Here is a 27,607-nt window from a genome sequence, read left to right on the forward strand (position 1 = left end):
TGTCAGCTATAAACAAAATAAGTCACTTCTGCTACTATAACCAAGCAGTGTCCATTCACGTCCACTGCTTAAATGTGCAAGTATATTTTGGATGCTATAACCAGTGTCTGCTCATTTTCACTGCTTAAATATGTTGTTATAGTACCCGTTTCTTTGAACTTACTGTGTTCCTCTGTCACATTATGTTCATCATTCCAGTCATTTTTGACCTTTGACCATGAAAGTAGCATGGGTGTAACCAGTACAGAAGTTACCACGGGCTGTTTTGCATAGCAGCCAAGCATGTGGTCAACTGTACTTTTCTCTTAGAGGTACTGTAGCAGTTGCTCTGCAGTCTCCACAAAAGCCTACAATGACATCTGTGTATAGAACACAAAGGATCATTTAGACACAGGTGGAAAGTAGGATACAAAAAGAATGTTTTTGGACAAGCTGGGACCAACAAATTCAAAATAAACAAAAACAGGATGTTGTGTGTGTATATAGATGTAAAATCTGGTGGAGGATGCTATCAGGTAGGGATTAACGTCTGAAGAAAAAGTGTCATGTGTACATAATTAGGCATTTCCTATTCATGTAAAGTGAATATACAAAACATGTTTTCATCAATAAATGAAAGAAAAAGGAAATTAAATTACACATGAAGTTACCAAATACAAAGTACGACATGAGGAATCAGGAAATGTGTGAAAGTGAGACTCAACATGTGGAGACATTTGTGAGATGAGTGGATGCTACTAGTGTTGCGTAAGAGGGACGCTTTAACACAAAATGTAATATAAGTACATATACAGATGAAACAAACAGTTTTTAATATTGCATGTAACATTGTTCATAATTCATACATAAACATCCATGCACACCCATTCATGCACCTATGAATATGCACGCACACAATACATAAACACAAGCATGATTTACAGACAGAAACATATCCATATATACCTTCACCAAATATTAGGTATGACATATTATGTTAGGTATTAATGAGTTCTGAAAATTAACTATTGCAGCTGGGTCTAGTGTAGTGGTTCAACCATATAAAAACCCAACTGAAACCATGAAACAATCAGGTGATTATTTTAGGATCTTTTCTGAACTGGCAATCAATTTTAAAAAATGGCAAAAATCAGACTGGCACAAATGTCTGTTTGCTTATATGCTGGCATTTAGAGAGCACAGTCATATATTTTGGAAAAAATAGTGGTAGAAAGTAGTTTTACAATTTAGTTTGCCATCTTTGAAACATTCAAATTCAGCAATCAACTGTTACTGATTACTGAATAAGAGATTTTAGCTGGCAGTCAGTCAGCTCAGGTTACAGTGGTTGTAGGTATTTTGAAGGATTTATAGTTCTGCCTTCATTAAATTTTTTGTAGCAAATTCTGTGTTTTCAACCTTTTACCATATTAATCCCAGTAAAAATGAGCGTGTCTCTTATTGCTCTGGACTTCAACAATGGCTTCTTTCAATGTGGCAACTATTACTGAAACAAGCAAATGATAATACAGTTTACACAAGAATGTTGTTAAAAATAAAATAAATAAAATACTACATATCTAGACACAATAGTAACACTTGCCATATAAGGGGTGGCTGAGAACGCTCAGTGAATATGACCCATGACCACCACTTCAGCACCTGCCCACAGAATGTGCAAAACCTGAGGCGAATGAGTGAAGTTCTGTCAAGTTACTAACCTGTGGAAGCCTTGCTGGGTGTCTGTTGTGGACATGACTAATAGTGACAAAAGGTACTTCACACACATGTGGATACCAATCAACACTCCGAGCTTGATGAAGCAAAGCTGTGAAATGTTCCTGTGACCATAAAGGGCTTGGCTGATTTTGCACTGGAGCCACTTTTGACAGGTATGTGCACATGCACATCTGATGTCTGATAACAGCACCAATATGAAATGAAACAATCAATGCCATAAAAAATGTTCAGTGCAAAATAAATTTAGTGACCATATTGGTCATGGCTTTCAGCAATTAAAGATTTAAGAATTCTTTTTCCAACCATGGCTACCGTAGTACCATAGTATAGTAAATTCCCATAATCTGACCAAGCGCTCTCATGTATTACATGAGGAAGAAAAACAGGAAGAAGAAAAAAAAAAAGACCCCAAAACCAACATATAAATCATTTTCTTACAGGATTATGCAAGGAAACCTGCACAAACATCAATAACCTAGTAGCCTGTCAATTCAATTACTATCTTTCTTATGGTTTTGTCTCAAAACCATGTCATAGGAACTAAAATTCCCATTATTAGTGTAAATTCAACAAATAGTTTATCTTACAAAAATGAAATGTGAAGAATGATGAAATTCATTGCCGATAAGCACAGAGGGAGCTGATTATTTATTCTATCCACTTATATTTTATATTATAAACATATTTAAATATAACTATAATAAACATTAACAGCAAACAGGGTTCAGTAAGAACAGACAATGATTTACTTTCACAGTGGTCACAACCTATACAGCTGCAATTAAGTATCAATATTGATTACTGTACACAAAAACACAAACACATAAAACACGAATGAACTGGCATTATCAAGGCCAAGAATCATTATTCTTTATGGCATATTAGAAATCACTCATATAAATTTCAAGCATTTAAAATCTATACCTTGGTTAGATATAAGACAATAATACATAAATAATTACAGTCAGTAGTGCTCTTATAAAAGCCAAAACCTAAATAAATCTGATGCAATCACAACTCACACAGGCAAAATCAAAGCTTGTAATTGGTTAGAGGTAAAATGACCTGTAGATAATCGGATGCTATGAAGCACTGCATTTTCTGACTGGTACATCCAGGCCCTAGTGCTAAATGGAGGTATATTATTCTAAATGTATTAGTTAATGTTTGTATAGACAAGTGGTGTAATGTGGTCATCTACAGGTTTCTGGCCTTTGTTCCATCTGTTGATCTGGTCCTCATTCATCACTTAACTGGAAGTGAATTGGACCCACCTGTTATATGAGACAAACATCTGGTAGCTACATAGCACCTGTGGAACTCACTGAAACTCATGGATCTTTTGGCCAATGAGTGGACTTGAGTGGTATAGGGAATCCTGCCGTTCTACTGTGTCAGACAGCTGGTGTTGGGCAGGAAGTCTTGCGCGTAGGCTAACACGGCTTTAGAGAGGTAAGTCATGGTCCCGTAGCTGCCACTGGGGGCGCTGTCATAGAAGAAGTTACAGATTCCTGTGGCTGGGTCCTGCTCAAGGAAGTATTCATTGGCCCCATGGGCTTTCTGTAACAGATAGGAATAGCTGTGAGCCATTTCCTATGCAAAATACTTTATTTCAGTAACAACTGATTCAGGATTATCTTAATCACCTAACCTTAAATCACTTTAACATTTTAAATGATGAATTGTTAATCTCAATATTCATAAGACTGAAAGTTGTGCCAGTGTTTGATAGTGGCTGTTCTTTGCAGTTGGTTTCACTTGCATTTTAGCCAACAATACTAACATTGCTATTAATCACAATCTGAACAGTTCCATAACAACGTGTTTAACTGCCTCATACAAAAGTACAAAGACAACACAGGTTTGTGCTTCTTCACACTTGTGCTGTCTGTACTTTGTTCTTATGTATAACGGAAGTCAGTATGCTGGTGAGTTTACCATGATTATTCTTATCCTTGTTCTGTATGTAACACAAATGTAGGAATTTATAAAGAATCACTCCCCATAATCCCCAATGTACACTTGAATTTTGAGTTTTGTGCAAGCTCTACATCAGAACCTATAAAAACACTAACTAACCACCAGACAAAGTCAAAACAGTATTTCTATGCTATTAGGGTAAGAGTTTTTGGTCATATTGCGTATCTGATGACTCCAACTACGGTGACAAAAAGAAGTGTGTTGCAAGCGTTCCCCTGACTGGTAATATCTCTCCTTGTGGAACATATGAGCCAGATGAGTGCCTGTTGGGAATCTGTTATAGCAATGACAAATGGTGAATAGAAAGCGTACCTGGTCCTGGCGGAAGAGGTCATTGGCCATTTGGACGATGCGGTCGACATGTATGATGCCCCCGATGCTGGGGATCTCCAAATCGGCCACCAGAGTCAGAACCATGATGGTCTCCACTAGCAGCTGCCGGTACTCAGGCTGGGGGACGTGGTTCAGAACTGACTCCACATGGACGGCGAACTTGATCTCACCCTCTGTCATCTGATACATGGATGGCAGACAAAAGACCAATCCATCAAAGACAACAGGGTATATGTTGTCCCCATGCCTATATATGTCTATCACTGTGAAGGGGAACCTTCATCTGTTCCCGAAATTGCTGATTATTAGTTGTGAGTTAATTGTTTAAATACGTTTGTTGAGGATTCTATGTTAAGGTGTTCAATCTCATGTAAGAAGCATCATCCAGCTTTGAAGAAATGGTACACTGCTCTGTGGTCAGGCTGAAGATGTACTCTCTGACTTCAGACAGAAACTCATACATCCCACATACAATTTCCTTAGCAGATGCTCTTATCCAGACCAATTTAAATAGCTTGCAATTTTTTTTTACACAATATCCAATTATACAGTTGGATATATACTGAGGCAATTTAAATGAACAACAGCAGTTCCCCGCTTGGGAATTGAACCAGCAACCTTGATTACAACCAGGATTACAAGCATCCATAGTATTTATGGAACTGGTTCTCCCTTTTTTTTAGCAAATCATGTTGAATAGAGATAACACCATTGACCAAAAAAATAATAATTCAACTGAATAATTGAATTGATCTTGAATAATTTAACTGATTTTGGAATAATTCAATTGAGTTTGGAACCCCTCATCATCAGACCATGAGTTCACCATTGACATGTTCACACTGCTCTGAGTAACTAATTTCATTTCCATAATGTTGTACCACATCTATTGTGTGTGCATATATTGATGCCCACAGTGAAGGGCAGGGCTATGGTGAAGACAGATGCACAGACATACAGGTTGACATACATACATACATACAGCTTCCCATACCTCTCGCGTGGTGGAGGAGGGCAGCACGTAGCCGGCGATCGACAGGCCGTGACACTTCTGCAGGATCTTCCACACCCTCTGGTAGAAGCCCATGGGGACTCGGTTGATGGCTCCGTCTAACCGGCGACGGCGCAGCCACTGGCCCTGACGCTCCTCCCAGAGCAGGGCGGAGCTGCCGGGGCCCGTGGGGGACAGCATGCCACTGGGGGTGGATGGGCTGCTACACCTCTGCAGGACACACACACCCACCCACATACACACGCACGCGAATACACACACACACACATACACGGAAAAACAATGCACATACGCATTCACACCCCAGGCACACAAACATACGCATGTACACATGCACACAAAACACACATACATACCCAAACATGCATACATACACAGTCAACACAGTGCAGACTATTCCACTTGCAGAAAATAGTCTTTCCCTGTATCTATGACACAGAGCATGCTGATTCAACTGAACAGCCATCAGTTATGTAAAGACACAGCAATATCTTTCTGCATGTTTCATAGAACATGTATCTCTATTGTCATATATCATTTTAACACTAACACACCCTGTCTCTAGTTCAACTGAGCAGAATAATGCACTAAACACAGTATATTCATAACTGCAGTGCACTCTGTTCATAAGAATGTATTTGTATGAAGTAATATAAGAATACTAAAAGAATTTTCCACATCTGGTCATTCTGAATACTTGGACAGAGTCAGTCCTATATTACCACTGTTTAAACAAATCCCCTTAAGAGAATCATTATACAGCTATGTGATGCTGGATGGGTGGGAGAGGGAAGCCAACACCACACCAATTATCAGAGGTACTAAAATAATTTATGCAAGTCTAATTATTTTATATTTTAAAGAATTTAATCAAGGGCACCATGCCATGGCATTGTAGTCACAACCCCAGCAATCTGCGGAGTAACCCCAAAATAATTTGCATTACATTGTTTTAATGTTATTTAGTTAATACCTGTTAAAAATACTGTGTATTCCAATAAGTTTCGTTCCATGCTTATGATGTAAGGATCATGTAAGGACATTTAAATAATAAGAATTAACTGCTAATAAGAATAAAATAATCCTATATGAATATGATTCTTATAATCAGAGTGCACTGTATTACAAAGACACTATCATGCTATTTCCAACAGCATTCAGACAGGCTAACAGACCTGGAAGGATGCAAATGCTAAAATCACAAAGAACGGCCGCACCTGAACATGTATGCGTGAGTGGGGATGGTGTCAGGACATTGACCACACAGGCAAAAGTCCTCTAAGAGATATAATGCTTGATGGCACTGTTATGAAGAATGAAATAATTGAGGAATGACACTGAACACGAACACTAACTGGATATAAGTACAGTACATATCTTAAATGCCTTATATCTTAATATCTTAAATATCTCATTCTTCCTTTATTTTTATCCAGCATTCTACATTTCTTTGACTGCTGGTTTTATTTATTTATTTATTTTTTTATTACAAGTGCACTCACATCCTGGCTATTGCTAACACATTGTGATATCAGGGAGTCTGTCACACCTGCTCCACATAGGCCCTGGTTATTTTAAACCTTTAGGAAGTGGGGTGGAAATTTCAATTGCTACCAATGAGACCTGCTTACAGGTGCCATCTGGCACTATAAACCTTAATGCAAAGAGGAGCTTCCTCAATTAAAGTCACTTTTCATGATTTTCATGACCAATTTCATTATTTTCATGACCAATTGACTTGAATGGCTGCCCTAAGGTAATGACAGTACCTTTATTTTGCCACTAGATGGCAAAACACAACAATAAGTGAGACTTCTGAAGAATTAACAGCCCCTGAAGTGTCTCAAAGGGGCCTCAGATAAACAGACAAGCCCACAATTTTGCATAGGTTCAAACACAGATTTAGTCAAACGCAGAACTGTAACTGCTTCCTAACTAAAGTGAATCCATAAGGTGTGTGGAGTTGGCGGCATAGTTGTGCTGCCAATCATGAGTTTACCGTGGAGCGGGGAGAGGGGACGCCACTGCTTGAGGAAAGACCACTGAAAAAGATCTACAAAAAACAGATGGAGAGGTGGCGGAGATGAGGGTGGTGAAGCTCTCAATCCTATCTCCCACCTGGACTGACTGGTCCTGTAAGCGTTTGGAAATGTTTCAGTTCACTGGCCAAAATGAGCATGGAGTTGATTTCAGTCAAGACCCATGGGAGCTAACAAATCGGAGGCCAGCAGTACCAAATTTGTGCACTAGGAAACCAATCAGGGCTATCTGGAACTCAGTTACTAATCTGTAAAAGGAAACAATATATCAAACACACACTGACCTCTTCTGGAATATAAAATAATTTCAAGCTCCAATTACATATACAGCAGCCGCTACGTCTATTCATACCCCTGATTAAACAGGAACAAAACATTTACTATAAAAGAAAAATGTATGTACTGAATAATTTACTGAATAATTCTACTACTTTACTAAATAAATATAAAATATACCTGGTATAAAAATTCCAATTCAGGGTTTCCCCAAACGATACTTTTCATTACCTGAAATTCCACATTTCAGACCTCTACAAATTGTGGAAGGGCTACAGAAAATTTCAAAAAAGGCTGAAAGGAATAGCACTTTCCACTGTAATGTCAATTATTATAGAATGCAAGGCTGATGGTACACTGGAAGACCTACCAGGAGGAGCACACAGGTGTACCTCATATTTGCCAGTTTTGAAACTGTGAAAGTGGTTTAGGTGGTAACCATAACATGCAACAGTTGGATATCTTCTATCCTCATTAAATATATTATTTGGGAACAATGGGTCTTTGCTCTGTGAAATCATGTAAAGATTAAAGGACAACATTAACAAGGAAAATTAATCAAATGTGTACATTTTTTCTAGTTGTATTTAAGGAGAGGAATGAATAAATACGCAGTGTACTATACACGACTAAGCAACAATTGGATGGCAGGATAATTCCAGATAGTACTTTTAGGGACCATTTAAACAGCCAGCCTTAGTCCAAGTGAAAGATTAGCAACCAAAAATCACAAGAAGCAATTTATGATAAGCACATTGCAAAATGTCAAACAGGTGATGCAAACACTACACCACTGGTATAAACTGGAGAGCTTAAAAGCACAATACCATGTGGGCTTAACTCATAAATGTGCTGTAAACAGAAGAGAAAGCTGGGTGTTGCAGCCTTCACATGCACAACGTGACACAATGGACTATTATCTGCTGCAGAATACAGAAAAGAAGGATGGGAATTGAGGTAATGATGCCTATGCTTCCTGTATGGGCTGCGAGGCGGTCAGCACTGTGGAGAAAGCAATGAGAAAACATGCCGAAAAGCCCACTGTGACAAACGACACCCACACTCATTGGCCTGGAGTCATCCCGCTGCAAACAGAAAGGAGGTGAGACACATGATATTAAGGAATGCTCGGTATTGCAGGTACATCAACACCACAATCTGAAAGGGGATGCTTTCCCATTCCCAGCATAACCCAGCAGTTTAGGACAACATGATGCTGACCATCAAACATGCAGCACTGAAAATACAGTATATATAGCACTGACTAAAAAGCATAATATGACTGAATAGTTAATAAATACATGAACCAAAGGTGTTTCTCTACAACGAAATTACTGTTTTATACTACTAACAATTAAAAATGTATTCATCAGTCAAACTTTTTGAAGGTCTTCGGAACAAAGGAATGTCAAAAAGTGTAAAATTAAAAATGTACACCGAGCAGATGCCTTTAAAGTCTGATTTATAAATGTTTACCAGTCACACGTTAACCTTTGAGTTAATTTTTAGGAGACGAATCCCTAGTTTTCTTAAAGAGGACTATTATCAATACGCTGAAAACACTACATAAGTGCTTACCAGGCATTTATTTTAACAAAAACAGTACTTAAAGGCACATTTCACTGTCAACTATAGTTACTAGCTGGTCATCCTTCAAGCCCTCTACTATCATAGCAATAGTTACAACATCACCAAAAGAAACTCTTCAAATCCAGTCCCCAAGTGCCAAGACTGTTTGATTCCATTTTACTGATGCCTGTAATAAATAGGTGTTCTTACTGGACTGAACAGGCTCTTTCCCACTTATTTGAAAAATCTAAAACAGTGATCAACTGCCCACGTACTGCAATCCTTGAGGACTGAGGATGAGGAGCATCATGGTATAGAGCTACAACCAAAAAAAGAGTATATTCTTTTTGCATACACTCCTCTCCCCTCCTTTGAAACTGTAACTTCAAGGGTTGTTGGAAGTACCTGCTTCATCTCACTCTTCAGCTTGCTGATGCCTGTACGCTCAGTCTTGGTGGCCCCAGTGTGACCCAGCTCATGTATAGAGATGGCTGGGCTGGTGGCAATGGATTCAACAGGACGCACTTACATGAAGAGACAAAATGCCAGCATTAATGTTGTAACACAGGCCATGTTTCACATTGTATACAGAACACACATTATTTTGAAACCTAGGAAATTTAAAAAGGTCTCTCTAATGATTATATTTTTTTACATTTATACATAGTTTTTGTTTACAAACTTTTTGAAAATGTGTTGTCTTCCCCACTTGTTTAATTTGGGAATTGTCAGGTACTTCAAGCAGTGCTGCTTGGTGATATCCCAGATAGTCAAACAGCCACTGATTTTGAAATTCTGCTGCATTTTAACCTCCTGGTTTGAAATTACCATGCTGGGCACATGCTTACAATACAACACAAGTGATAACAATCAACACATTACACCACTTCAATCATTAATATCAAACAAAGATAAACATGTTCAAATTCATTTGGGTACTGACATACACCATTATCTGAATTAAAAAACTCATTTCATCTTCAGCACCTGGTTTAAATAATTCTGCAGTACCAGGTATATGTCAGTGTCAGGTATATTTGCACTGCACCCATCTGTAATCTTCTAACACTGCACAACATGTACTAGATCTATCTAACAAAATATATGTAGCACTAGTAAGTAGTATTAGTCAGATCCATGGAGTCATAGATATTGATATCATCTAACTATCAGTCTTTGTTTTAGGATGCTAGTAAGCTGTATGCTAATGGAAATGGAAAATATATGTAATTTATTTTAATGTGAAAATGTGGAAATGAGATGTTTTACAGCAGTAATTTGTGCATGTGAGACAGGTGACAGAGGCCTGTAGGTCATCACAGTGTGGAGAGATGGGGCAATACTCACTGCTCCTCTCAACGCCAAACTCCTTCCCACTGAGGATGTGGTGCAGCAGATTTTTCATGTCTGAGGGGCTCAGGCTCATCAAACTCTCAGAGGCCTCCTCCCCTGAAGTGTGGCAGAACAAAACTCTAATTCTTGGCTTTCCAAACAAGAATTCAATTATGTTTCCTTACAAGCTTTCTAGTCCCAGCACAGCTTTTTATACTAAGGGTTACTCTGTGAAAGAGTTATAAAAAATATATTTTTTTAATCTGAATCTTCTGATCTGGTTCTGCACATCACTCCCCCTGCTGGGCTTGATGGGTTAGCAGGGACAATTCAAATTTCCCAAAAGTTACATTTACTGTAGGGATGATGAGAGATGGAGTCTAGGGTGAGTGTGAAAGTACACCACGGCTAATTATGGACATCACCTCCTATCAGCGGCGTTACAGAACACCTGTATAACATTTTACCTAATGAAATACCTGCGGATACGAGGGAATATAAAGACCCCCTCCACACACACACAGACGCACACACAGACGCACACACACTCACTCACTCACTCACTTACTCACTCTCTCACTCTCTCTCTCACACACACACACACACACACACACACACACACACACACACACACACGTACATGCACGCGTACACGCCAGCTGCAGAGGTTGCATACCAGAGCAGTGCAGACTGCGGGCCAGCTCGGTGGCCATCACCTGCATGATGAGACCTATTCGCAGTCGCAGCATGTCCCCGAACAATGATGGCTGGGACCGTATATACATCGCTAGGTACACCATAATTTCCTGAGAGGGGACAGGGAACAGGTCATATGTCCTCCATTTATCTGCACTGATCAGCGAGAGGTGGGGGGGGGGGGGGGGGGGGGTGTTTTCATAGCTTTAAAATTGGAAACAGTATTAATTCTGAAGAGCATCCATGGATATTTTCTGGAAAAAATGCAGTAAATTATCATATTTCACCCCATAATCATTTATCATCTCTCTGCTCGTTCAGGTCATACCCCTCCAGAGATTTCGGCTTGATTGGCTGAGTGGAGAGTCTTGCAATTTGTCAAAAATTAAGTGCAGAGTCCTAAATGGTTCAGTTTTTACTCCTTTCATCTACATTCAATCATTGCCTTTTGGAGATTTTATCTGTGAACACAGCACAATTCTCACTGCTACACAAATAATGCAGAACTATATGCACCAAAGAAATTGAGGATTACAAATAACATATTAACACTTTCCCTTAGATTTTTCACAAAAGAAACTCTCAGTACTCTTTAACACTGTTAATCACATCTGGCTCCCCGGACAGGGAAAATCTCTGTCAGAGGACAAAAGAATGTTGTCTTCATAATGTTTTCTTTATTTGCACAGCACAAAGGGGTGCAAACGGTAGCTAACCTGAGTGAGAACCGCAATGCTGATGTCCTGGCCACTGGCTTCATAGATCAATGAGTTGAGATCCTCAGGAGGAAGAGGGCTAGAGAAAGAGAGGGGACCTCCTTAAAATAGCAGGGTCAGTAAACCCTCTGCACCAAAAATGCATTTAAATACTCTGCAAGGAAAAAGTACTAGCATTTAAGTGAAATACTATATCTAACTCTCTGGCTTTCACCACACTTCATGAGAATTTGAAGAACATGTATCTGTTGGGAACATTGTCTAAAACAGACTGTGCCAACCCCAGAACTGTCTGTACTACTGCAGCACACATGCAGTGGTTATTAAAAAATTATATGTTTCTAAATCCATACCAGGACAAGGCAAGTTTGCACTGAAGTATTGGCTAGAAGGCATAACACAAATACTGTTTGTGACAAAGAGAAACCTCAAGCAACATGAAAATCTTCAGAAAACTTCTACTGCTGAAGGAAAAGGTGTTAACCACTCTCTGTGACGGTTTTGTGGAGCAGTCATGTTGGTAAGGCATGTTAAATGTCTATGTCAGGAAGGTGTACATATTGGCCATGTTGGTAATATATGAGAGACTAAGCAGACAGACAGCTTGTATGGAGATCTTACGAGGTGATGACCTTCTCCCTGGGCTCGGGCGGCAACCCCACAGTCAGCTGCTTGTGGTGAGAGATGAGGTCGGTGCAGGCCTATGGACAACACACACACATACACACACATACACACACACACACACACACACACAGACAGACAAGATATAGATCCCAATGCCTTTCAGACATATATGAACAGAATGTAAAATGCAGTAATACACTTTGAAAATTTCACTGTAAAATTCTGAACACGCACTTGCTATATTAATGCGCATGACAACTATCCACCCTATCATCTTCCATTATGCATATTGCACTCATCAGACACTGAGTGCAGGGCTCTCACCTCTGCCAGCACCTCCACCTTCTTGTGCAGGATACCAGAGATGTAGCGGATTAGGCCCCACTCTCTGCACTTCCCAGCCTTTATGTAGAGCTCCTCCAGCAGGGAGCGCACCGTGGCTCCGCCCTGTCCCGGCAGGTCCACTTCCCAGTCTGCCCCCCTACAGGAAAGGACAGAGCCCCCCAAGGCAGATCAGACTAACTTCTGCACTGGCCCAAAGCTGCTGTTACTACACTACCAACAACCTTCAGAAACTGGCTGATGTGATGTTACTCTTGATGATGTTACTGGCTGATGATACTTTTCAGCTTTAAGGTCAACATATTTGAAAAGCGGAAAAAAGGATGAGTAGTCAGACTTCCAGGCCTTATGTGCTGTTACATCAATGGTTCTTGATTTTTGTACAGCTATACTTAAAATATATACGCCACATAATTATATGTGCAAGAACGTCACTCCAACCTAAAAAGAAATTACATTTCAGTCAAGAGGGATAGTTCAACATGAGGTTAATATTTGTTCACTGCCAGTGAGTTTCAGCTTTCAGTTCAAGCCCCTGACCCCTGCAGATGCTGTTCACGGTCTTGCATAACCTGGTTACTGCCTCCATCCCATAATCCCCTGCTCAGGAACATTAGCTCACTTCATAATGTAGAGGATATAGAGGATGTCTGCCTGGTCCTGCAGGGTGGGGCACTCCTTCAGCTGCTTCACCAGGGACAGGAAGTCCATGTTGCCATGGGCATCACGGGGAAGGTGGAGATCAAGACTAGGGGCCTGAGAGAGCAAATCCAATCATGTGTACACAGAAAAACACACAATGTAAACACACAGTCACACGCACACGCATTATGTACATGCATACATGCACCAAGGAAAACAACTGTCCATATCTTCAACAACAACCTAAGCACTGAGGCACGCACAAATGCACTCAGACTCAAATGCCGCCCCTGACCATTTATCTTTAAAAGCCTCAGAGAGTCTTGGGTGTCTCAGAGACGTCCATGCCTCTGCCCACCTTGGAATGATGCGGCGTGTGATGGTGTGGCTGGGGAACTTCCAGCAGATTCAGAGACTTGCGGTGCTTGTTCATGATTGGAGTCACGGGCAGATACATGGACGTCTCTGAAACAAAATAAACAAAAATGACGACCACAGAAAGTAACTTTGCTCTCCTGTATGTGGGCAACCTTCTGTGAAATACAAGACACTTTAACCTCAAGAAAAAAAGACAATTTTTTGAGCTTTTTAGGGTGCTGTGCAGTCTTAATGGATGCTTACCTTTTGTAAAAGCATGCTTGTAGTTACAGTCAATATTATTTGAATTTTTTTCTGATGCACATTGCCATTAACAATTTATTTCTGAATATGACAACCCCTACCTCCAAGGACAAAGAATGTGGGCAACATCATATGGAGGATTTTTATCTACCATATGCTGTTGCAAACAAACCCTGGGACGTTAACTCAGACACTGGAAGACGACTAAAATAGATACAACATCTAATTCCTCAACCCTGTGTATCTGGTGTATCAGCAGACAAAAGTTTCCACTCCAATCCCTGTCCCATAAGGTCCAGAAAGGCTTACTGGGCATGTTGAGTCCCTGGACCTGAGCCATAAGAGAGAGGATGTCCCGAGTAGTGTGTTCAGCACTGAACACGTGGTGCTGCCCCCTCTGGATGGGAGGAAGAAAGGACCTGGTCACCGTGCTCTGAAGCAGCTGCGAGAGGTACTGGTCAAACTGGTCCTTCGAACCCCCTGAGGGTACAAGACATGCACACCGTCTCAAACCATTTACTCCTGTCGGCAGGACAGTTTGAATGAACTGGAATATAACATTACTGCTGTTATTAAATGATGCCACGCAGGCATTTTTACTGTTAAAAGTAGTCTAGACTATAATGTTTTTTACCAAATATTCTCCTCCAAAGCACAAGTAAAGGGCTTAAGCATAATTCTGAATCTTTTTCTATTTAAAGTTGCAATGGGAGGTTTGACCAGTGGGTTACCTGCATTTTCAAAATGGCTATGACAAAGAATGACAGGAGATTTCTGTGCTGCTGAAATCTCTGCATTGTGACTGGCTGAGATGTCTGTGCATGCCAGCATTACCTGCCAAGGTGTAACATCCTTCCTCAAAGTCTCCATCATCTTCTTCTTCTTCTTCATCCTCCTCCAGCAGTGTTTCGTCAGCATCCGCATCGAGGAAGCTGAGCTGCGTGTGGAAGGAGGTGGTGAGGAAGTTGGAGAGTGAGCCCATCTGTACCCTACAGTGAACAGAAGCATGAGGTGACACACTTGCTTTACATACTGCGTACAGCAGCTCTCACACACTGATAGTCCCACAGGGCAGCACTACAGCCCACATACTTACAACTCTTCCAAGTGCCTCTCTCACACAAAGCACACTTACTCTAACACATAACAGAACATCACATAGTACTTTTCTCTAAGTCACAACTGCACAGCCTGTACACCTTCACATAAGCTCAGCTGACTGGTTACCTCAAAGGATATGCATTTTAAACAGCCACCTGCATATTCTGTGAACTCAGAAGCTGAAAATAAATCTCCTTCGTATCAGGACAGGTAATGGCTTTTGACCATACAGACCAATAAATTGGGGAACAGGGGTGTGTTTGTGTGTGGGTGGAGGTCTGCACCCCCTACCCCACATATCCAACAAGAGGGACCTCACACCACAGAGAGAACGGCCTGCCCCAATAGCAGGAGGCCACACCCACAAAGGGCAGAATGAGTATATCCAATTGATCCATACAAATATAAGAAGTCAGCTGCATGAGTCACCTTGCTCCTCCAAAGTATCCATCCTGCAGCTTTCGCAGGGTGGCCAATATGCAGGGGTCGATGCTTTCCCCGTCCTCCACTGCAAGAGAAAAGGGGACATTTGTGAGCACATACTTTATACGGTTCTACAGTTGCTGGGTGGATTGGGAGGGGGGATTGGACCAGGGGTGAAAGGTCATGATACGGTGAAAAATCTAATATTTTGTCAGTCAGGGCTCCATGGGGAGAGCCCACCAACCACGGTTGTCCACATTGTTCTGAAACATCACACTGTGCTGATCAGTCAGCATTGGTGAGCAACCACAGTGTGGCTCAGGCCTGCACTGTTCTCCTCTACAGTTTTGGCAAATGTGACAGAAGGGCCCTCCCTCATTGTTCAAGGAGTCAGAGTGTTGAATGCTTACCCAGCATGTTGTGTGTGATGGGGAAGGTGATGACAGGTCTCCCAGTCATCCTCCAGCAAGAGGAGAGATAGGCCAGCTCTGTCCGCAACATCTCCACAATCATCTGGTTGTCCAGAGCCAGGTAGAAGTGGTGCTGGTCAATGAACTGAGGAAGAGGGCACTGAAATCAGTAACAGCTGACAGCACACCCACCACTTCACTCACACCAGTGACTCAAGTAAGACTGGTAAAACACAGGATTGCTTTTCTGATCATACAACACTTCACATAATTTTTCTGTCATTGTAAAAAAAGTTATTGATGAATAACAAACTAAAATAAAATACTGAGGTTTACTGTATGCACCTGGTCCATACTTTATTGCAAGGCTAATTCATCAACAAGTTCTTTGAGGTGTATTTCTCCTGCCTGATTTAGCTGTGGATTTCCAAATGACAGCTCACGTGATAAATGCTAACAAGTCACAATTAGTTGTTAACAGATATTGGTTACTTTCACGTTTTCCTTTTATACATATATATCAGATATTATTTGGTGTAATAAAGTATTCTGAACAAATTCCAGAGAAAATATTTAAAAGTTCATTCATTTCTGGCTGCAGCCCTGGTCAGAGATGAGGTATGTTATGGTTACCTGTGGGGTGAAAGTATAGGTACGATTTCTGATCTCGTAGAACTTTGAAGTTCCTAGGACTCCAATGTGTCTGTATGGCCGGCCACTTAACTTCAACTTTTTACTCTGGCCTGGCAGAAAAAAGAACAGACAAAGAAAAGTCAGGATGGTCATCAGACAAAAAAGCCCTCTGTAATCCATCCTAAACTTCATCTCCCAGAAGTCCATGCTCAGTAAAATCAAATCACAAGGGAGGAAGCAGGCACCTAGTTTGACGTAGATATGGCTGAGGATGCGTGCAGGCATGACGCGGATGGGCAGGACTTCGGACATGGTCTGGACATCCACTCCATCGTCCTTCAGCAGCTCCTTGATCTGCTCTGACTCTGCCAACACGCACACTATGCACAGCACGTGCGTATACACACACACACACACACACACACACACATACACAGGTATTGAAAATCCCCTCAGACACAGCTCTTGCCTACCTTCACCAGTCAAGGCAGTTTTTAGCAGTACGACAAATGACTTGTCGCCAAAGTTATTTGTTTAAGATCTCTAATTATGACAATGTTATCTTTGTGAATAAGGATGAGTCACTGTCATGTATAAAAGCTTAAGTGCACCTAAAGCTGTTGTCCAAAAAAATGATCAGTTGTTTACCTTAAATGCTTCATGAAAACTGTAGATTTTTAGAAGTAAAAAGCATGAACTATGCCCCTAAACAGACTGAAAGGTTTAGTGCATCCCAATAAACACACTCCTTGGATTATCATTTTTTATAACATAACTCTGAGCTAGGTTCTTTTTAGACAGATGAAATACTACATGTTACTTCTGGAGAGGAAAAGACATCATCTGCACACCTTGTACAACAACATCAGGTCTGAAGCACGTGGACATTCTTCTGTTGAGGGGGTCAATCTCTCCGGGGGCCAGGAATCCCTTGAGAGCAAATGGTTAAAAAAAGAACAGAAGAGAAGGGTGAACAGAGACATTGTGTTTAACGGAACCCAAGCACTGCTTTGAAACTATGGAGTCCATGGCTACTAACAACGAAACTACACAGGTCAGGGGTGCCCAGTCCTGGTTCTGGAGGACTATAGTGCAGCTGATTATCCAGCACGCCATGAGTGAATAATCTCTGAGCTGGGAGGAGTGGTTACATTAGTTCAGTTAAGGCCACCACCTCTGAATTTAAGGCCAAAGTCTGAGGGGAAAAAAAACACCATGCTTGAGTGCACTATATGCATATCTGCTTTGAGAAAGGGTTGTATACGGACTTTGCTGTGGCAGGTTTCTGATCTTGGCTCTGCTTGCTGCACCACGGGAGCTGTTCAGCTACAGCAGTGAGGCAGAGTGCCAGCCTGGGCCTGCCCATGGGCTCTCTAAAGCAGTCAGCTTTCTGTCTCCATTGTCCTGCAAGCTATCTCCCATGCTTCAGTGTTAATCAGATCATTGGATTCTCCAAAAATAATTCTTGTGCTCTGGAGCCAGAATATGTTCAATGAAAACAAGAGAAAAAAACTTCATTAGGAGGTTATTTAATATTTTATGTTAAATACAGTCTATCATTTGCTTGTACTGAGGACAACATTTAATGACTCTACATACGTATTGATTTTAAAATCACATGTCATTTTCAGCGTGTCACATCCCTTCCAGGACAGGGGTGTCCTACCTCTGCCAGCAGACTGGCCAGGATGTAGAGGGACTGTCCCCACATGTGTGGCAGCTGTCCTTTGTTCACCCTGTCCACAGTGTGGGAGTTCCTGTACTCCTCCTCCACCTGCGCCCACAGGCCACACAAAAAGGTAACACTTTACTAATCCGTTCCAAACTACAAAATTAAAGTGTCATTTTTCTACCACCGTTACTTCTTTGCAGTAATTTATACAGATACGTTAAAAAACTGCAGCTCTTGCCTTGTCCGCTGGAACAGCGTACAGCTCAGGAACCAGCCGGATCCCATTCTTTCCCCGGATCAAGATCCCTTCCAGGGCCTCTCTATACTCCTGCACCTGTAAATAACTTCCTGTCAGACCATCTCCACCTAGTGGACAAATGTAAAACACTAATTTCTGCTTGAATTCTTATGTCACTTGACCCACAGAGGGTCCCCAAATTATGTGTGGGTTACATTCTGGAAGTCGCTATATAACTGGGATTTTATGCAACTCAAATTTTATTCTTGAGCCATATGTTCATAAAGCTATCCCATACCAACCATACACTGGTTCACAATGCATTCAAATTGGACTGTTTTTTTTATACTGCATATCTCATAAATACTTATTGCTTCTGTCTATGCAATGCATCTCTGATTTAAAAAAAAATATTTATATATTTTAAAGGAGCTTACTTAAAGTCAAGTTCAGAAATATCAAGTGATCCATAATCAGAGAGCACCTGTGGTGTATGGCTTTATTAAAAGCTATATACTCATTTGTTAAATACACTGGCATGGCACAACAAATATGTTTATATTATTAAGGTTCCTTTGCGAAGCTCTTAAACACAGCAAGTTACACAGCATGTAGAGCATGCTATCTGTTTCTACAGCTGGATATTCATTGGGGAAATTTAGGTTGCACACTCTTTCCAAGGATACACCAGTAGAGGTGAGTCTGGGAACTGTACTGGCATCCTTTGGATATCTAGTAATTACTACAATTAAAATATTGAGTCCCAGTGTAGTGCAATGCCCTATGGGATTACTAATAATGGAATCTACAGTTTGGAAAGTCGAAAAAAAAAAAAACCTGAAGTTGGTCTCCATTAAAAATGCCATCTAGGATGAGGTAGGTCCAAAACACTGGCCACTCGCACTCAATGTTCTCAAACAGCTTAAGTTCGGCGGGGTCATAGTGCAGGCGGGAGGGGTCCTGAACCAAAGAGCAAATAGGATTCAACACAGATAATTCTCCATTTCACAATGTAGAGCTATATGTCATATAAACACCTTTAGCTGCCATTTAATCATTGTTGGGTTGCAATAAAAATGCATCTTTAGAATACATACAGTATTTAAATGAGCACCTATGTTCTCTGAAAAAAATATTACTAGTTTGTATAAATGCTTGAGAACCAAGCAACAGAAAAAGAGTACAGTTTGGATGCATGAAGAGCACAGGAATTATATGGCCCTTACAAAGTCCTACATTATGGCTTTTATTTTCACATCTTAATCACAACCCAAGGTGCTTGTCAAAGGAGCACAGGCAGAGAACATGCCCACACTCAGACAGGCAGCTGTACCTCTTTCGGGGTTCTGTATCCATCTCTAATGAACCGGCAGCAGCCATACCGACCCTAGAGAGAGGGAAAGTAACAGTGCATAAGACTGAATGGCATCCTCACATACAGATTAGGGAGTTTTGGTTAGGCAGACACTTTAGGCATAAACTACATCCAGGCTACACTCACTGGCATGCAAGCAACTTACACCACCCCAAAGGCCCAATCCAACAACCCCACCTCCCCAGCGACCCCCCCCCCCCCCCACCCCAAGCTCACCTGCAGCTTGGTGATGATCTCACTCTTGGTGATGTTGACCAGGTCAGCGTCCTCCACAGCAAACGCTGGGAAGGAGATGACAGACAGGAGGCCGGCGTCGATCTCCTTCGACGTGGAGGCCCTGGGTAGCATGGAGCACAGGATCGACTGACGAAGAGAGAGAAACAATTCCTCTAGTTGAAGGAATGCGCCAAAATGTTAGGGTGGATCAAAACCCATCCATGAAAATATCAAGCTCAGTATGTTTGTTACACACATACATATTCAATCCAGACAAGAATAGAGGACTGGATTGCCTAAAGAAAAGCTGTAATGAGACACTCATGGGAGATTACCAGTTCTGCATTATCACTCCATTATCAGTGCCCTTGGAACAGATATCAACAACTACAAACACATATTCTCAGCCAAAGAAATCAGCAGACAAATCAATCAAATGACCCCTACCAAACTCTGCCCTAACTTATTTACTGGTAATTTGCTAATCATTATCCAGCTTTACCTTATTTAACATTTTATAAATCTACTAAAGACTTTATATGTACACTACACTCATCAAAGTTGCTGCAATCTGTTTTAGTCCAAGCCCAGCCTCTCTTCCCTGGCTACCAGTTTTATATTCTTAGATTTTAAGAAAGGCTTATATGGCTTCAAATGGGCTGACTCAAGTGATTCTCAGAGTAGGGGCCAGGCTTGTGACCCAAAGGCTGCCAATTTGATTCCCAGGCGGTGCACAGCTGCTGTAGCCTTGGGTAAGGTACTTGAACCTGCTTGCCTCAGTAAATACCTGTATAAATGGATATCATGCAAGATATATAAACCGTGCAAGGCACTCTGGATAAGAGTATCTGCTAGGTAAACATAATGTAATATAACGTGCCTTCAAGAAACCTCAGGTCAGCAACCCTGGGTTTTCTCTGAGCCCCCAGAACTCAACAGACAACAAAGACAGAGTGAGCTTTGGTTTTTCAGGTTCCCAGAGCGTGGAACACAATACCAGGGCACATCACATCTACACAGTCAGCCATTACTTTTAAGCCCCTTTTTTCTAGCCATGTCTTTTTAAACTTGCCAGCACATCTCTGTATTTTTAATCTCATTTTAACGTCACAACACATTTACATTTGCTGTCTATGGGAAATGAATCTGTCAGCCCTGAGACAGCTTAGGTTAGCTTAGTCTATCACCTGGCAGTGCTCCACTTCATCAGGCAGAACATGGATGACTGATTTTGGCCCACCGTGGGCACCAAACAGGTCCAACTCATCAATGGATTCCAATGCAGCCTACAGAGGGAGAGAGCGAGAGTGAAAGGGAGGGATAGAGAAAGAGAGCGAGAGAAAGAGAGAGAGAAAAAACACTCCTGCCCATTATATTAGTCTGTATGTAACAATAATGGTAATGAATATCCAGAGGCTGGTCCTGGGGTATCCCTGCATAAACCAATCCTCATTCCAACTGCAGTCTTCAATTTAGGTCTGATCAGGGGCGTTTCTAGCTATTAAAAAGATCAGATCATAAATAAATATTATCACACCTTTGGATGCTGCAAGTCAAGTTCCGCTCTGTTACACAGCCTGTCTGTTGTTTTGCTGTAAACACCTCCTTTTTCAGGGCGAAAATATTCGGGGCTAGGCTTAAAATATTTGGGGCTATAGCCCCAAATGATCGGACCTAACGACGCCACTAGGTCTGATAAGCATTTCACTGAATAATACTGACCTGGGTGTGTGTTCTCTTGACAGTTATCTGTTATGCCTTGCTCTATGTTTTTGCTCATTAAAAAGATAAAAGTAAAGGTATTTCTTCAGCTTCTTCGTGTTCGCCTGTGCCCCTCAATCAAATTAGCAACACTCATTAGGAGTCAAGCTTATGTAATGTATGTAATGTGGAACCATAATTAGCTTTAACTGAGCATCCAAATCAAGTTTCAAGTTCAAGGAATGGGAAACTGATTAACAGTTTCTATACATTGTATGAATGTGTAACATGTTTATAAACACGTCATAAGAAATCCTTACAACAACATTGAAGAATTATACTGATAGGACCAAAACAGGATGTAACAATAAACTGCACTTGGCATAATTTGTGTCACAGTGCAATGCTCTTTGGCCGGCCTACCTGCCTACCATTGTGGTCAGTTTCACATTACTCCTTTTGGTTTTGGCTAGTCCTTCAGTAGTTCTGCCTAAAAACCATCTCCTGTGATTGAAGCGACAGTCTCCCTACCAGATGTGTTCTTTATAGGAAGCAGGTCAGCACTTTGCAAAGGCGAAGAGGTGAGGGTTTAAATTGGATCCTTGCTGACATACCTTGGCCATTCCCACAGAGCTTCCATTCAGTTCAGGTATCCCCTGATTGGTCTTGTCCCCTCGCTCCCACATCCCATAATCCTGTACATGGACACAGATAATCTAACCAGTACCATTCCATATGTGAACTCCAAAATTAGACCACAATGGTTTAGATTTTGACAAAACAAAATTGTTATCAATAAAATCTTGCTATCAATAAAATTTTGATAAATTGTTATCAAAATAAGTACAAATGAAAATACCAAGGGGCCTACTTAGATGCTTCCACACATTTGATGAATTAGAGATAAGCAAATACATTCGTTTTGAGACAAGGAAATGCAAGATCATTGACACTGACTGACTTTATAACTGACACTTCTACAGCAAGCCATGCAACAGCAGATGTAGGGTCAAACTGATTTCAAAGGGTTCTCAACTAAAATGCCCAAATTTGACTGCACCTTGTCCGCAGCCTATTTCAGCATATGGTCCTGCATTTGGTAGTTGTGAATTCCTTAATTCTAGGTTTTCCTAATGATACTGTCATATAATAAAGGGTTCTTTTCTTGAAAGGCCCAGAGTAATTTCATTCAGAGGAAAGGTGAAACATATAGGGGATATTTGCTCCTGTACTGTAGGTATGAATTAGTCACATGAGAATTCTATAAAGTATGACATCATCAGCACAAGGGGGGCGGGGGGGTGAGCAGCCTTGATGAGTGTCCCTTTCAAGTGGAAATTGTGGGGACATGCTGTAACAGCAGGGAAATAGAAAGCAGAGAAAAGGCACTCAAAGGGACAATACAGATGAACAATCAAAGAGTGGTGAGCAGCCATAAATAAACAATCAAACATTGCCGGTGAGTTTAGGTCAACAATGCTATACCACTCAAAAGTAATGAAATTAAGCAAAAAGAGCAGTCGCCGTATTTGCACAACCATACAGCATGATTTTACATGAATATTTGATGTCTTTGAATATGTAAAAACACATTGCCTGTTTATTGTATGCCCACATGGGAAAACAGCCACCATTATAGACTTGTTCATAACTGTTGTCCAAAGACCTACTTTTGTTTCAAGTTATTCATGTATTTGGGTATAGCTGCAGTTTGTGAGATAGCTGGCTAGTGTGCATGACCTGTTAATGGTTCTTTAGAAGGTAACAACTTAGATATATCTAACTAGCATGTTCAACAACTTTATCAATTTTACCAAGATAGCAAGCATGCATCTCATTTTAAACACCTGGCTAGCTTGTGCTGTACAGAGCCATCAATCAACTAGCTTACTAGGTAGCAATATGCAACATCAAGACCACATCAAATGTTTTCTGGATATCAATTCTCTTTGGTCTGATGATCAAATGTTTGCAAATTTTCTCTTTGATGGGTCACATATTTTTTACTAAAGTTTGATTTAAATGGATTTGCTAGGTTTTTTTTATTATTCAAATGAGTCACAAACATATTTGCCAAATTCTGACTTTTAGTGCACACAACTCAAATTCCAGACGAACATTATCATTGAAAGTTTGCAGTGTGTGACTATTATGTTTTTACACTGTGAGTGTAAAAACAGTAAGTTTATTTTATTTGGATGGTTTTGTACACATGTACACATGCCCCCACTAGTTAACATTTCTGAACATTAAAACTGACTTGGTAGCACTGGCTAACCAATTTGCTGTTACAAGATTTGACATCTGACAATAACTAATTTAAGGTGAGCCAAACAGATTTCTGGCTAGATAGAAATCAGCTTCATTAAGCAATAGCTGCTCAGCAAGCCAGTTAATTAGCTTGCCAGAAAAAGTAACCTGCTATTCCATCATGTCAGTCATCTTATAATTTGGTTTTTAATAAAATGTTGCCTGGATACACCACTGGGCTTATTTAAGAGATCTGAATGTTGAGAATCATGAATCATTCCGGATAATTCAGCCATATCAAATCAGGGAATGTTTCCGCGAAATTAGAATCAGAGAATGTGCCAGCACAATTAATGACTTTCATCAAACTTACAGCAACTTTGTAAGCAGCCTCAATGTAGAAGACAAGGTTTTGTATGAACGCCACTTCATCCAAGTTAGATATGATGCGGAGACCTGAAACAGATGGGGACACAGCAGTCAACACTGTTTTATCAAAATCACAAACATAGCCATTGTTTATGTTTTCTTGACCTGGTTCCCCCAGAAACTTTGGGGTAAAACATCATCATTCCATCCAATCCTGGTGTTCACCTGAGGCAGTCATCTGAGCCAGGAAAAGCAGATAGAGGGAGGTGGCATCTACTTGCAGGTGCCCCCACTGGTCATCCCCCACCACGGTGCTGCAGGTGGGAGTGTGGTACTTGGCGTGGAGGCAGTCTCTGGTGCTCTGAGTGTGTTTGAACTTCTCCACCTTCTCTACCTGTGGCCAAACTCACAGTCTCAGCCAACAGCGCAATTACAGTACAGGTGACCCCCACCCCACAGATTCAGCGTTCGCAGTTTTGAATATGCACTCCAAGCAACACTCACTTTTTCCAGCTTCACTCTCTGTTCCCAAGAGGTGGATTATCTTGCTAATACCTTACGTTCACTTCACACAGAAGAAATAATGTAGTATATAAATACTAACTTCTTGGACTTAAATGGAGAAATACATTTAATGTGCATTTTGTGTTGGGAACAAATAGCATGTCCATTTTTGGTATACTAGTATGTTTATACATTTATCCATTCACAGGGACCCCATGAACATGTCCCACAAATGACAGGAGTCTCCTCTTCTTGCACAAGCAGCAGTGCTGAACGGTGGTCGCACGGTATAACACTGCATGCACAATGTATTTTACACACATTCTTCACTCCTGTCTAAAAGGCTGTGTGAAGCTAAGTCTACTCACCTGTCGCATCATGCACTGTAGCAGTCCTTGCATCAGTTTGACAACACTCTGCAGAATCAAAACAAGTTTTATTAATTGATGTTATACATTAATGGAGCAAATGGTTTATGGGACTCAGCATGCCTGGGTCAGCAGCAGGACAAGAGTCACCTGCTCCAGCTCGTAGGCCTTGGCCTTGTCCTCATCACGGTCCGCATTCTTGCGGTAGGCCATGCCCAGGCCCCACACAGCGAGGATGCTGTACACATTGTCCCTCACCCAGGCATCCTTCTGCTGTTCGCTGGCTGGGAGCAGACCTGTCACCGGGTTCTAATGCAGACATTTATTAACTTTATGAAGTGATCAGAGTATATACACTGGATCTACTATGACTGCACAAATTAAATTAATACTTGGTCGAAGCACTTTTCGCTTTGATAAATGCACTGAGTCTGCAGAAATCTGCAAGGGGACCACTTATGAACACTGATCACTCTGCTACCAACAACATGGGTGAAAATATTCCACAATCGGATCTCCTCATAGATCCCGTTCTATACCATGCTGGTACAAGAAAAATGATTACAACTTTAGTTGAAAAAATGTGTTATCAAGACATCCTTTTCACTGCAATTTTCTCATTATTCCCTTAACTTTTGAAAAACAGAAGCCCACATCATCTCCATCTCATCACCATCAACATTGCACACGGAGGACAACAAACTATATCAAATGGACACAGAACATTTAGGGCAATTCACAGTGACAACACAGTGGCATTTAATTCAAGCCAGGTGTTTAATTTTTAATAGATTATTTTTTTAACTTATTACTATTACAATATAATTTAATACTTCACTGAACCAATCTGGCTTAGGGCAGAACGAAATAAACTGATTATGTTAGTATTAGACATATGATGTGTATTTGAGTTTAGAGATCTGTAAATCAGTCGCGAAAGTGTACAACGTTCCAGCAAGACCACAATAGAATTTCGGTTACTTGCTGATTAAACTTAATGCAGAGAGGCTGGCAAGTGAAATTACAGTATGTGGCGGCCATAGAGAGGCAGAGAATGCCAAGCACGTGAAGTGGTGCAGATAATGCAAATATTTGACTTACCCTCTGGGTATTTTTAAACTGACCTTTGTTCTCGACACTACGGAATGCCAAACATAATGCTGTTATATTTTTGCATACGGATACTCTAAATGTCAAATACTAAATATATTAGATATTTTTAGACACCATATGATGGTTGATAAAAGCAGTCGATTTCTTGGTAAACAGCCAAACTCACTTCCGCCTCTTTGGTCAGATTACAAAATAGGAAAAATTAAGAAAACATTAAAGACATGATTTTGAGGGTTGGATGGGGTAAGAGCAGTAATTTAGCGTGTGTCGTGCGGTGATCATATTTGCACAATAAACAGCATGGATTAATTGTTTAAAAAAGTGAATGAATAAGGAAACCATCCGTGTGTGTGTTTTTTTTTAACTCAATAATTGCACTGACAGACACTGAAAATGTACCTGATGACATAATATTGTCTGCTGGACGAGCCGGGCGTATGAATCCAAGCGCACTCCCGAGTTGCTGCGACTCCGCATTCTTCCATCGGGTTAACTGAAGCACAAGTGAGAATAAGACGGCTCGTTACTTCCCTTTGCCTTGGCAGTTACAAAATTCAGTATCTGTATATTGTGTAAAGTTGCGCACCGACAGATAGACTAATGCTGTAAACACTTGGGTATCTGATCTAGTCAACGTTACATATAATTATGCACAATTTAATTTACATAGCTACCTGCTTAGCGGGACATGTCCAAGCTTACAGTAGGAAATCAGTGTTTCCTTCTTCACTGGATTTAAATTGCGATTTGCAGTCTCCTCATGATGGTTAGTCTAATCTATTTTTCAACGGGTAATCACCCGATATAGCAGGAGAATCCAGTTGTGAATCCTGCCATTGCATCAAAGACATAGACCTTCCTTAAACAAATATTGGATGCTGCAATGTTATTGCGCATACTGCCACCTATTGTCCTGGAGTGTGGAGCACAAAAACAATGAGCCATAGATACTCTATTTTTATTAGTAGTTTTCCGGTCCGTGCTTTTTGCGGTGTAAATTCTTTTTCACGTAAACTTGGCATGTTCTCATGTTGCGCTGACTCCTCTGATTCAAAAAGCAAAAACTAGTGGGCTTGACTCATCACTTGTTGTAGCAAATATAATTTTCATTATTATCATGTTGTCTTAAAAATATAAAACCTAAGGAACATATTCTTGTGTCAATTAGCTTTGACAGGTCGCTTGAAACATTATCATTTGATTGTTTTCTCGTGAAAGCTCCAGTTTAAGACCCGCTTTGCGCCGAGGAGGTCATTAGGGAGGTGATAGCGGGGATCACCTTTGCCAGTCCAGTGAAAAATATAAATCTTAATGGGTGAAGCTACAGCCA

The 27,607-nt window shown here is 40.8% G+C and overlaps 1 protein-coding gene across 2 annotated transcripts; it reads right to left on the bottom strand.

The window, feature by feature from the left end:
* Positions 1-2,697: 2,697 nt before the first annotated feature.
* Positions 2,698-27,112, bottom strand: phka2 (phosphorylase kinase, alpha 2 (liver)). 2 transcript variants are annotated; one of them, XM_036540757.1, is made up of 32 exons: positions 26,952-27,112; positions 26,677-26,770; positions 25,315-25,473; positions 25,165-25,212; positions 24,518-24,686; positions 24,297-24,379; positions 22,288-22,368; positions 21,160-21,258; positions 19,973-20,119; positions 19,715-19,768; positions 19,219-19,341; positions 18,382-18,477; positions 18,138-18,245; positions 17,323-17,401; positions 16,717-16,851; positions 16,472-16,581; positions 15,839-15,983; positions 15,435-15,513; positions 14,739-14,893; positions 14,214-14,384; positions 13,642-13,748; positions 13,264-13,397; positions 12,624-12,780; positions 12,294-12,373; positions 11,673-11,751; positions 10,937-11,066; positions 10,276-10,377; positions 9,334-9,452; positions 7,044-7,097; positions 5,027-5,254; positions 4,012-4,212; positions 2,698-3,279 (listed from the first exon to the last, which is right to left on the bottom strand). In XM_036540757.1, the coding sequence occupies exons 2-32, from the start codon at positions 26,752-26,754 to the stop codon at positions 3,106-3,108; spliced, it is 3,684 nt and encodes a 1,227-aa protein (XP_036396650.1). In that variant the 5' UTR covers positions 26,755-26,770; positions 26,952-27,112; the 3' UTR covers positions 2,698-3,105. The 2 variants fall into 2 exon arrangements, with proteins under 2 accessions (XP_036396650.1, XP_036396651.1); XM_036540758.1 differs by lacking the exon at positions 7,044-7,097 and adding an exon at positions 8,421-8,444.
* Between the last annotated feature and the right edge of the window lie 495 nt (positions 27,113-27,607).

The sequence above is a fragment of the Megalops cyprinoides genome, chromosome 11 (assembly GCF_013368585.1).
Source record: "Megalops cyprinoides isolate fMegCyp1 chromosome 11, fMegCyp1.pri, whole genome shotgun sequence".
Lineage (NCBI taxonomy): Eukaryota > Metazoa > Chordata > Actinopteri > Elopiformes > Megalopidae > Megalops > Megalops cyprinoides.

Bases quoted from the DNA above. Each gene is read 5' to 3' on its own strand.
- phka2 (XM_036540757.1), bottom strand. From the start codon at position 26,754: ATGCGGAGTCGCAGCAACTCGGGAGTGCGCTTGGATTCATACGCCCGG. The intron at 24,380-24,517 runs GTGAACACCAGG...CATCTGTTTCAG, and splicing joins GGCTCAGATGACTGCCTCAG to GTCTCCGCATCATATCTAAC. The intron at 14,385-14,738 runs GTAATGCTGGCA...TTGTACCCTCAG, and splicing joins AGGATGTTACACCTTGGCAG to GGGGTTCGAAGGACCAGTTT.